Here is a 13252-nt window from a genome sequence, read left to right as displayed (position 1 = left end):
CCACAATAACATAAAACACTTTATGCTTCCATTTATTATTAAACTGTATTCTGATCTCACCCAGTTTTTTTGGAAAGCAGTCTTGAGAACCCGGTGTCCCCAAGCTGTGACATTTTGATCATTGGTTTAAGAGCATGCATCCTATTCCTGGCAGTGGTAGATGAACCAGAAGTAGAGGATCAAATACTGGATCGGTTGTATTTATTGATATTATTAATAAGAATTTTAAGAGAATGTTAAAGCAGGAAGAATCAAGTGTCTGTCACTGCTGAATGGAATGATAACTTGTGATAAACACAACATTTTGGCTATAGTAAAATGTTGACGGATAACTTGAAGAAAAGAAAGTCCTCTCACAGTTGCAGGATTTAAAATGGGCATCTTCTTGTTCAACTTGGTTTCATTTAATGTATTTGGCTGATTGTATCTGAAGGCCACCACTCCCTTTAAATTACCGGTAATATTGGCAGTATTTCCTGATTCCCTTCCATGAATGGCTCCTTTCCCCATTGGGAATGAGTGAGCTGCGGCAGAGAAAATAACATGCCCAAGCCAGCCTGTAAGTACAAGGCTGAGCTGGGATTCACAGTGAAGAACTGTCAAATATGTATTGTGTACATTTTCAGCTATGAATATTTTCACGAGCCAATGTTAGAAAAAAGGCCATTCTGCTTTCAGTCTTCTGTAAAACAGGCAATTATTGTAGTGAATATGTGAGAGAGCGGAGCCAGTTAGAGAATGGAATTTGGTCTCCGAAATAACCAAGATAAAATATTGGCAAGGTTATTATTAGAACTTTTTCATATTATCTTTCCCATAGATCCCATTTCTCATTTGTCTTGTTCATCAGAAGAGTTATACCACTATTCTGCTATGTCTCCCACAGCAGCTCATGCTAAGCTGACAACCAAATTAAAATTATAAAAGTCTACACCAACCAACCACAGTCTTCAGTTCAGACCTGCTTGCTGTCCAAGGTTCTTGGAAGGATACTCAGTTTGTTTCAGGGTCTGATTCTGCTTTGTCCCCCACCCTCCAGTTCACTATTGGGAAATTAGAAAATGGCTATAACTTTTGAGAGAAATGGGTGGCGTTTTAGCCAATTCACTTGCCCCTCCATTCTGGATAAAGCTTTTCAAATGCAGGCAAATAGGTCCAAGGCCTTTTTGTATTAGGCAGTTGTGAAATTGGACCTTTTTAAAACAAGAAATATTGTAACTTTATTTTGTGTAGGAGTTGGGTGACATTTGCAAGCAAGGTTGCCAGGGCATAAATCCTGCCAAAGTTCAGAAGAGCAGCTGCAGTGGTTGCCCTACAAGCGTAGCTGTCACAGTTTTTTGGTGTGTAAAAAAGAAGGAATTCTTTAATTTCCCCTAGTGTTTTATGGAAAGTTGGTCTAAAAATTGCAGACCCAAAAGGTGCTCCTGGGTCAAAAACAAACAAACAAACAAAACATTCAAATTGCAGTTGAATAGTTTCAGGGACTTTTGTGCTAGGCAGCTTTCAAAAATTGATTTTGAGGAGGAAGAATCTAAAAGGATGAGCTATCCGGGAAAAGTCATTCACTTTGATTACAAGCTAAACTTGTTGGTTACAAAGGAGCTTAACTCCCTTACATTCTGATGGCTTGGGGAAAATTATTGTTTTGTTTGTTATTATGTTACGTATTTTTGTGGTTTTGTACTGTGAGCTGCCCTGTGATCCTCAGATTAAGGGTGGTATATAAATTTAATAAATAATAGGTTTTGGTTTTGCAATGCTGCTCCTCCCCCCAAACGTTCTCACATTTTCCTTATACATGATAAACCTGGAGACATACTTTTGGTTTCAGTAGATCCTCACCTGCAGCAAAAGTAGATGTCTGGATTGCTGAGGCACCATGAAGCTTGTCAGAATTCATTTCTCTGACTTGAATGCTCTAGCACCAATCCTGCTTCACCTCAGACAAACCTCAACTCCATTCACGGTACCCCAGCTTATGATTCATCAAAATCTAATGACCCCAAACAAGCTTCTCCAGTTTACCTTAGAGAGCATACAGGGTTTGTGGTGCAACATTTTTGCTGCCGTTTCTTCCACCTGAAAATTTTGAGCCTTTGTTTTTCTTAATTTATAGTCCTTAGCACAACCTATTTGCAAACGTCATTCCATAATGTTTGTTATTGTTAAAGTATAGCTTCAAGTTTCCTATCTTAACACAAAAATAGAACAGTTCTAGAAAAATAAAGTCACACAAAAAAATCAAAAATTTGTAGAAATAATTACTTCATTTAATATTGCAATTTGTCTGGAAAGAGCATATGAGTGAGTAATGTAACATCTGGGTTTGTGTGTACATATCTGTTGCATAGACATATATTTGGGGGGGAAATGTGTATGTGTTTCGAGAACATAGTAGCTGGGAACATGGATGGGAGGAAGTGAAGTATGCCAAAGAATCTCAAAGGCAAATGGGTAAAAGAAGAATCTGGCATGGCAGAAGGTGTCATGCTTGTGTGAAATTTGTATGTTGATGAGTGTGCAGTTATGGCCTTCTTCTTTTCTAGGCACTTCTTCCTTTAGCTCACCAGCATTTCTTTCATTTCTTCTCATATAGCCCATACCATTGGAAAATAACTAGCCTTAGTTGCTGTGGTCCCTCTGCCTGAGGAATAGAGTTTTGGGTAAAACTGGTAGTCCAGGCCAGAAATTACACTTCTATACAGTGCAGTCATGGCCTTTTACAGTAGTGTCTTGTCAGTAACATACAGAACCTGCTTCAAAGAAAGGTACATTTTAGGGTCAACAGTGAGTAATACCACAGTAAAAGAAATGGTTGGAGCTACAAGCTAGCAAGGGAACAAATGTGGGTACAGAGTTCTATGGTTTAAGTGTAAGAAAATACTGTGTTAAATATAGGGTGGACGGAAGAGGTGTTGGTCAAAAAAGTGGAAGCCCATATAGGGTGAAGCAATAGGGTCACCATTAGTTACAGATAGGGGCTAGATAATGTGCAGTGGCTAACATAGTCAGGCAGGCAGCTTGGTTGACAAGGAACTGGTAAAGCCAAAGCTTCAATTGCCATCCCCAGCATACCTACTTAACAGTGCTGCTTTGCCAAGACAGTGATGAGCAAGACAATATTGTAGTTCTCTGTAATAGAGTTGGTGTAGGTGGATGCTAGCCATTTTAGGCCCTACAAAGACAGTAATAAACACACAGAAGAGGACTGTTTTGTTCAGAGTAGACCCATTGAAATTAATTAGCATGACTAAGTTAGATCCATTAATTCTTGTAGGACTATTCTGAGTAAAACTTAGTCAAATATCACGCTCCATCTGTTTTGCCATTGTCCAGTTTCTCTGTTATGGATTACTTGGGTTTCTGAAATGCAGTTTTCAGTGTTGTGTATAACTTTCATATAAACTCAAAGCACAAAGTTTAATACTGTACGTCAGGAAGATATGCTTTGTGTTCACTTGTAACTTTGAGACTTATGCTTTATAGAGCACTTGAAGGGTGTTCCAGTTATGTAAAACTGATAGTGGATGTGGAAACATGTAAAGCTATCTAAGGTAACAGCTCTTGCAATTAAAAAAAAAAAAGACATTAAAAGAAAGCAACCAGCATATTGCGTTGGATTACAGAATCTTCCTACATGAAATGGGAAATGGCTCTATGTGTCAACATACAAGTCATGAGTAAAGCTAATAATGTAGATGGTAAACAATTTGATTAGGATATTTTGACTTACAGTACTGGCTTCATGTTTTGAGCTCAGATTTATAAATATGCTTCTTTCCAATTATGGTAATGAGAATGTTCCAAAATACAGATAACAACCTTGTGACAAAACAATGCTATAAAATCCTTCTGCAGTTTAAGCTGGATAATTCCAAGAGACAAACTAGTAACTATGCGATTTGATATCTCCCAAAGTCTTGTGCATCTTTCTCCTGCCCCCTTCCTTCTGCTTTGGTTTCCACGTTTTCCTGCTTAACAGTCACTCGAACATTGTTCATACATTTACAACTTTTCCTAATAGAGATTGGGTGTGTCCTTTGCAAGTATTGACAGTGCACCATTTTTTACATGCAGTAATAACTGGCTCACCAAGTATCTTTGATCTAGAACTGCTATTCATTTTATTTTTTCTTATTACTTCAACTATATGAGTGAGTTTGGTTGATCACGGGTTTGTGGGTAGCAAGAATGTGTAACCTTTTAACGTCAAGGTAACAGCACCTGAAGAATGGAGCTGGGAGAACATTTAGTTGCTGATGTTCAGCTCTCAACTTCAGTTGAGTTTTAGATTTCTGGTGTTCAGGTTGCAGTAGGAAAAGTGTAACAAATAACTTGCAATTCGGGAGAATGCAATATAGCTCTATCTCTTGGACTTAGAGGAATCCTGGGAAATACCTGCTGATAGCTCTGACTGCTGCCCTTTGACAATCACATGTTGCCAAATGAAAGGAAAAGGAAAATATTTCCTAATAAAACTATGTCTCCTAAATATCAGTCTTAAAATAAATTATGAACTATAAACCAGATTATAAAAGGTGAAAGTGAGTTTTAGAGTTCTTGTTCTCCTCTTTAATCAAGTCTGCATAATAGCACCTGTCATAGCACCAAGGGAGGGGCTTCAAGAGGATCCTGCACTAGAAACCCTGTAGTTGTTTGGGCCATAATTGTACCTAGATCAGTTCCTACATGTGATCCTAAATTGGAAATACAAAAACTTTATTTTAAAAATCTAACTTATTCTGACATTTACCATTTTTCTTAAGGGAAAGGCAGGCAGGCAGGCAGCTGGGTAGGAAAAGAAATGAAACATTTAAAACAGTGCAATTTCTCACTGTAGACTGACAAAAATGACAGGTTTTGTTAATGGAGGCATAAAATGCAAACAACGATTGAAATAATTTCTCTTCCTTTGAATTAATACGTTGCTTTCAGAGTGTTTACGCAGATGGACCTTATAAATCTTCTCTGGTGTGATTTCGGACCATATTAAAGCTGGACACAAGTTTTGTAGAACCTTTCAGAATAAACATTCATTGCTGCCTATTAGCACTTCATACGTAATAAAAGTAAAAACAGTGCTATTTTTCTAGGAAAAAGAGGTTCCGGAACTCACCCTGTTCTCTTATAATGCCAATGGTGCCCACCTGAGAGGTGCCAGAACAAAATTCTGTTGAGTTCCAGCTGAAGAAAAAAACCTGAATAAAAACATTGGGAGACCTGATTATGGATCTCCTATGCCTTGTATAAATTAGCCCCAGAGCCCTGAAGGGCTCAAAAATATAACATTAAAAAAAAATTACACACTGCTTAACTGCCATGGCTAGATTTATTCTGGAAATGTCTCAATAGAATGTCTGTTTTTAACTTAAAAGTATAACGAAGAGGGATCAGAAAAACTCCCATTCTTTTTTCCTTTGAATGTTGAAATGAAAACTGTTATTGGGAACTGAACTTAATGCACTTCAGTTCTATGGTATATAAAACTTAGAGTCCCCATAAACCAAGGCTGTGTTTGTAACGACACTTTACTATATATAAATTGTGGTTCACATATCCTATGTTGTAATTTCATGTTGAATATGTGATGCATTAGTATGCAAGCACCAGTTTTAGTTGCACACTACAAAATACATTGTGGATGAACCCATAATTGCAAATTTAAAAAGGTAAAGGAACAATGTTGGAGGGATCCAAAGTGATATCATAATATTTGAGGTTAAGGTACTGGAGCAAATGGATTTGTTCCATGCCTGTTTGGTTGAACTAGTTGCTGCTTGTTCCAGAGTTACCTCTTTAGTCCTAGATAATGTGTGGGGTTGTTTGCATGTGCATATGCATGCAAACATTATAATTTTTCTCTATTTCTATCATAACCTGCCACGTATTTTAAAAACAAAACACCAGTGTGTGCCTGTGGTTTAAAGTGGTGCATTGATCTCTCTTAGATTGTATTATGATACCATAATACAATCTTGGTATTTTTAAGTTATGTAAGTATTATATGCAATCTAAGTGTCTGATAATGACATGATTTTCTTTGTTAGCTTCTTGGAAGTTTGGCATTGGCAACTCAGTTTGGAAAACTCTATACAGGGTTTTAGCAGAGACACAGCTTATTGTGCTTTACTGATATCTTTAATAGGATATTTACCTGTTTCAGCAACAGCATTTTATCTATAATGGTGTATATGAGAGCATCCAAAATATCAGTAGTATCCAACTATTGCGTCCCATCAGCACAATGATTTATGCTTGTACAACTCAACTTTCAAATCCTCTCTTCCCACTGTGCACAACCCAATTATGACCCAGAACATGGGTAGGCAAACTAAGGCCCTGGGGCCGGATCTGGCCCAATCGCCTTCTAAATCCTGCGGACGGTCCGGAAATCAGTGTGTTTTTACATGAGTGGAATTTGTCCTTTTATTGAAAATGCATCTCTGGCTTACTTCTGGGGCCTGCCTGGTGTTTTTACATGAGTAGAATGTGTGCTTTTATTTAAAATGCATCTCTAGGTTATTTGTGGGGCGTAGGAATTTGTTCATTTCCCCCCCTCCAAAATATAGTCCGGCCCCCCCACAAGGTCTGAGGGACGGTGGACCAGCCCCCTGCTGAAAACGTTTGCTGACCCCTGATCCAGAGGGTTGAGGAAACCCCCAGAACAGATTTATGGGGCATGTGGGGTGAGGGCAGTTCCATTGCGCAAGTGTAAATCCTTGGGCTAATGAAACAAGTTACTTAGCGCTATATTGGATGCAACTCTGTATTTTATTTTATTTTAGTGGAATAGGCTGAATGTTGCTTGCATAAATGACGATGAAGGTGTTTCAAACTGATGTTATGTGTACATGTCAAAACTTCACAACGGTGAATTGGCTATTACTTGGATGGAGCTTATTTTGCTTGCGTAGCTGTTAACTATGCCTCTTCCATTGTTGAGTCTGATAAGGCGTAAATGTTACTAACCTTAACCTTACGTGTGATTATATTAAATATGAGAAACTCCAGAATGTATTTCATTCTTTTCTTTTTTCCCTTTTCATATAGGGGGACTGGTCCTTGTTGCCTTTCTCTGCTGCTCAGCTGTTCGCTGTATGACTTTCTTGATGTCTCTTAGGCTAGTGAAGCTGTGTTCCATGTGTAGTTCTCTTCCCTCTCCCAGTTCCTCTGCCATTTAGTTGTGATGTGTAGGGTATTTTAGTGTGCAGAAACTGATTACTCTTCTTTTTAATGTACCTTCTTTTTTAGAGCCCAGGATCAATGCCAGTAATGATACAATCATCATTCCACAATCTACACCTCCCATCACACTACAGTGCAACCTCACAACATTTCCCAGCCCTCTCACTGACAGCTATTGGGTGAAAAATGGTGTAGAGATTTCGGATACTAGAGAGAACACAGACACTACTCAGTACAGGTAAGCCTTGAAGTGGCTTTGGTATTGTCCCTAAAAAATGAATGAAGCTACAGTATAGCTAAACTTTTTCCAGTGAAACTTGACATGTGTGGCTAATAAATTTTAGGTGACATTTAAGACTCATTACTGTGGATTCATGTTGAGCATTATGTCATCAGGAATAATGTTCAAAATAATACAGTTTCTGCTGGTCAGAAGTTGCGTTTTCTTTGTTTTAAATATTCTTTTTTGTATAATTTATCTCATCTTCCTTTAATAATAAGAGTAAACTCTGTAACATAATCACATGCAAACCTCCTCAGTTTGTAGTATGTGTAAGACTCATATAGAATTTGAGTTACCTTGGTCCAGTTCTTCTAAATTGTAGCATGTGAGAAGTCCAATCTAGGCAATACTATATGCTAGGATTGCATATTTCTGTTCTATGCTCCAGATCAGACAGTTGGGTTGTTCTGTGTTCCAACAGTGGATCAAATCTAGAGCTAGCAGTTGCTGCCCAGTTTTTTGCAGCTTATTTCAAGGTTTGGTCCATGCTTAGGGCATAGTACTGACAGAACCTTGGGTACCTTTAGCTCCTGCTAGAGAACTTCTAAGGGTGTACTCCAGTTTATGGTTTAAGGGGTATCAGCTACTTCCTTGCTACTAGCATCCTCAACATGGCAGTGACTTCACACAAGAGTATTGTCTGGTCTTCATGATCATTGGGGTAACGTATAGTATTTGTCAATGTTTAAAATTCAAGTATATGGATCTGTGCCTTGTGTTGCAATATATATTAAAATTGGGTAATTTTGCCCGACTCACTACACTAATTTTGAGTTTAAGAATAGAAGCTGGAATACAACTTGGTTAGCACTGTTGGTCACTTTAGAAATATTCATATTCTAGTCCTTAACTTCAGAGCGGGGCAAACAGTCTTTATAACTGATGTGTGCTTAATAACTACAGTATATCGCTGGGGTGGGTGGGTGGCGTTTAGTGGATGTGAAATTGATTTAAAACATGGTGATCTGGAGTGAGATATTGGTGTGAGGAGATTATTATGCGGGGCTGCTGTTTGAAAAGCTCTTCAGAGGTTGTCAAAGCACCCAAGTGTGCTCATTGCCCACAGGATACTGGCTGACTGGAAAAGGAAATTGAAAACCACCTGGGAGTGGGATGGTGTGTCATGCAGGAGAGTAGGACTGACTGAAACAGTGAACAGGAGCACTTATGCAACATTTTGTTAAAATTCCCAGTTGTCTTCTAACTGTTAATATCTACAGAGGAGCCCCTGCTTTAAAATTCAACCAGAACAGGGAGTTCTGCTTTCCACATAGCAGAACTTTTTCAGTTGTGGCATTGTATCTTTAGGAGACAAATGGTTTGTCAACAAGGATCTATAAAAGCACTTGCCAGATTGCTAGTGATTCCCATAACTCATAATCTAGTGAGGTTGCTCTGCAGAAAGGTAGGGCAAGTGATTTAAAATCACTCTTAACCATCTTGAACACTAGAAAGGTTTTATTTAATTTCCAACCAAAGCATCTCCCAGTAAGCTACCTTAAACCAACAAACAAATGCACAAAATTAGACAAGATCCCGCTTTAAATATGTGTGATGCATAATTATTTGGCTCCTGCATTTTCTTGTGTAGAAGAAAACTTAAACTATATGCAACATAATCATTTTGGAGTGGTTTAGAGTCACTTTTTTCATTCACAGAATGAAACATAGATGATTGAGCTATTGCTTCTCAGCAACCAGAGTTGATTTGTTGCCAGTTGTGAGCTAACTATCTGGATCCACATTTCTTTTCTTTTCAGAATTCCAAAGCCCAGAGCAGATGATTCAGGGGAATATTTGTGTGTGTTCGTATTTGCGGGTTCCCCTGTAGCAAATGCCACTATAGAAGTGAAAGGTATGCCTTTATTTTTATTTTCTGCTTCCTTTCTAAAAAAGCTTAATTTCTACTAATTGTTTCTTACTATTTTTCAATCACTTTATTTAGTTCTTGCCATCTCACAGTTGCATCTTACTGCATGCGTGGTCATCTTCCACACATGTCTCAATAAATTTGGATCGTCTGTTGAATTGTTTAGTCAATTGCCCACAGAAAATTTTGTATTCTTAGAATAGTGTGTACATTGGTATTGTTTCCTTGCTGTACTCTTTTACCCTGCTTAATAGGCTGCCCACTAACAGTTTTCCTTGCTGCTAAGAATCAGTCTCTCTAAGCTTCAGCTCTCTTCAGAATTCCTGTCTCTCCTTGTAGAAAATGGCATATCTCTCCTTAGGTTCAGAATAGAGTTTTGGGTGGGGCCAGTTCAGGAGTGAATGGGAAAGACTCCTGTAAATATCTTACTGTGCATCTTCATTGGTTCTAGAAGAGTGCGTCATACAGTATTGCAGAAGTCCAATGCTCTGTGAATCCCAGGCTCCCCCTTCTCTGCCCCACAACATTTCAAAGGAGTTCAATCTGCTTTCTCTTTTAAGAGAGGCAGAAAGTAATTCTACAGCACTTTGAAAAGCTTGGGGACATGACAGTCACCACTACCTTGATGCTTAAATGGTGATCATTTAGAGCTGTAAAGAGCGATAGGACACAGGACATTAAATCTAGTCTCTAACTTTGAATCGTAAATGTTACACATAGCAAGTTGAAAAATAGTTAAGTACACTGTTTCCTATAGATTTTGTATTTTGTCCACATGACTGCTTAATCATTGTGTCGTTTAGTCGTGTCCGACTCTTCATGACCCCATGGACCAGAGCACGCCAGCACTTCTGTCTTCCACTGCCTCCCGCAGTTTGGTCAGACTCATGCTGGTAGCTTCGAGAACACTATCCAACCATCTCGTCTGCTTAATCATTACGAAGTGTAAATTAATAACTCAATTCTCTCAATTGCTTGCACAGTGTTCCCATCTGGCCCCAAGGACTGAAGTTCCCCATCTCTGCTTCAGCACAGTGCCATTTACTTTCTTAATTTTCTCTCTACCATCTTTAGGTTCCCGTCCCCCTTAAAGTTTAATGGTTTGTTTCATCCTCCAGCACCTTCTATCTTTCCCTTTCTTGGGCTCATCAGCTGATTTTCATGCTTCTAACAGTCCTACTTTCCAGCGTTTTGTGCAGAAACTTTTTTTTTCACCTGTTGCCACCTGGACTACTTTCTTGTAATAACTATAATTTCTACACTCATTAGACTTGGTTCTCTAGCAAAGGTTTTGCCTTATCTTCAATTTGCTGTCCTTTCTTGTTGAATGATCATGCTTTGCTGAATTGTTATAAAATGCAAGTTCTTTTTTCCTCTCTCTCCTGCTTCTGTTTAACTCCTGTTGATATTTTGTGACAAGAACGTATCCGTGATCTTTGATGCTTCTTTGCCTTTTTCGCTACAAATTCAGGTTCTAATCAGCTTTCTGAAAATATTTTATTGCTTTTCAAAGGATAGCTTGAACTCTGTTCACTTACTTTATCTACACCCGATTATTATAAAATAGGATCTCTTTACTTAATTGAGGATCTCTTTACTTATTTGAAAATCTTTGTTGTCCAGACTGCAACCTTCCATATCTTCAACTTTCAATGTGACCATGTCTCTTCCCTTTGGTCCTTTCATTTCAAACTTTAGATTCTTCAAATGTGTGTGTTTATTTGTCTCTTCCTGCCTCTATTTGTAACCCTTCTGGATGCATGGGTCTTCTTGGAAAAATATGAGGATTTTCCACTACTCTAAAACAATGAAGATGAGATTTAGCATGTTTACAAGTGCAATAAAATGTCTGTGTGAGTTCTCCTGTTCAGTATGCATGCCACTCAGCCATGCTTTTTTTCAAGATAGTTGAATCCATTCCATTTTCCCCCCAGGTTTTCTGACTATTAATAACAATTTATCCGAACACCTCAGTTTGTTAGACAATATATCCTGGATTTCATCTTGTTTCATACTTCACCAGAACAAAAATTTCTCACAGATGTCAGCTGTAGATCTCTGAACTTGGAACCACCCATTCATAGGGCGTGTCTTTTTAGGATTCAGTCACAATTTATTAGTCCTTCATTTTTCATGTCCTCCTACTGGCAACCTGTGACCCTCTGGTTATTGCTGGTCTACAACGCCCATCATTCTGCCCACTGGACAAGCAGCAATATATTTTTGTGGACTATATTTTTGCGGGTATTCAGTGACTCTATTTTTGTGGTTATGCAGTGAGCTTTAAAAAAACCCAAAACATTGCAAATCTTCATGATTCTGCATTCTTTTGTATGTAGTAAAGAATGAATGGGCCCTTGAATAACTTCCATTGTATTTGATATATGTGTCAGAGACCTGGGATTGGACTCTGGCTGGATTAACAGATCAGGCCCTAGCAGTCGCCTAGAAGGACACGTGTGACAAAATTAGCTGCCTTGAAAGCGAATGGGTTTTAGAGGTGGTAACAAGCATACCAAGCCATCTGCTAATGAAGGTTCATCTCAGGCAGTTCATTGATCTCACGTAATCTCTCAAAAGTATTACTCTACAACAGGTCTTGGGAGTTAAAGAAATGGCCAAGTGAATGGCAGTGGACCTGCTTAGGCAGGAACAAGTGTGCTGGTGTGGGGTCCTCAACAGTGAAGAAGTTCTTTGCTTCACATGAAAGTTCACCTTTTCAAGTGTCAAAATTGTGCTGGTTTAAACAAATACATTACTGAGTAGAATGTTATAAAAATATAATTTGTGTGTGTCCCCTTCTTTCTTACATTCAACATTTACTCGTCACTCTGTTGTAGGTCAGACATTCAGTTGTTTTGGAATTACTCATTAAACATGAGTCATAGATGTGCGGATGCTTCTGGAGACAACTTACAGACTTGTTTAGAAAAGAAGCAATATACATTTATAAGTGTCCAGTTAGTTTTCCTGGTGTGAAAAATTTCCTTGTATACAAAAGATATATTGAATAATTATTTCTTATGCACTAGAAATACTGGCTTTTATATACTCTTCATATCCCTAAATGTGCAGGTCTATTACTCAGTGGTGTCTCTTAAAAAAAAGGAAAGACGAAAAAAAAAAAGGCTGCAAAGGCCACTTTCACACACCATTGTAAGGCAGGATTTACTGTAAAAGAAGAGTGTGCTGCTGCACGTAACTTTTTCATTCCTTCATGCAAGTGGGTAAAGTAAACCAATAAGCAGGTTGACTTCCCATTATGTACAAACCCTGCTTCCAGTTTGTTGCTCCAGATAAGCCAGAATTTTTTTATACAACTTCACCACTTGCTATATTGGCTTGATCATGGCTTGTTTGGGAACAACAAACCAGGATGCCAGGTTTGTATGTCATGGGAAGGCAAACATAATTGTGGCTTCCTGGTTTATTTTACCCAGTCTTGCCAAAAAAGGAATGAAATGTGAGTGAATCGGCAATGTGCACTAGCAAGTTGCGTGTTAACAGTAAGCCAGGATTCCTGGTATGCTGTGATGTGTATTTGATATGTGTCAGAGACCGGGGCTTGGGCTCTGGCTGGATTAACAGATCAGGCCCTAGCAGGCCCCGTTAGATAAACCTCAGCATATTTAGAGGGGAGATATCTGGGAATTCCCCATATGGAACGCAAATGCATTTATGGATGCAATCAGGTCGAGGTTATAATGCATTACCTGCTGATTTGTGCCTTATATACAACGCCGAGAGAAAGTTTTTCACCATCTATTCTTAACTGTTTCTCAGGCGGATCCCCCCCAGGAAGTGGCAGTTGAACTCTTAGCTGATAAAGATCTTTAGATTACACACCTGGTACCCAAATTTGCTCTGGCAGCTAAGAATCTGCATTCTAGATAGCTTAATGATTCCTAATTTTA

The 13252-nt window shown here is 38.5% G+C and overlaps 1 protein-coding gene across 2 annotated transcripts in view; it reads left to right on the top strand.

The window, feature by feature from the left end:
* The window catches only part of NPTN (neuroplastin), a 45000-nt gene that overhangs the window by 13739 nt on the left and 18009 nt on the right, over window positions 1-13252 (top strand). For both annotated transcript variants that reach the window (XM_028707020.2, XM_028707022.2), the window contains 2 exons: window positions 7252-7423; window positions 9229-9323. In XM_028707020.2, coding sequence (XP_028562853.1) covers window positions 7252-7423; window positions 9229-9323 — 267 coding nt within the window. The remainder of the gene's footprint in view (window positions 1-7251; window positions 7424-9228; window positions 9324-13252) is intronic.

This window comes from Podarcis muralis, chromosome 14 (assembly GCF_964188315.1).
Source record: "Podarcis muralis chromosome 14, rPodMur119.hap1.1, whole genome shotgun sequence".
NCBI lineage: Eukaryota > Metazoa > Chordata > Lepidosauria > Squamata > Lacertidae > Podarcis > Podarcis muralis.
Note: the sequence above shows the minus strand (reverse complement) of the source record. Positions and strands in the feature narration are given on the sequence as shown.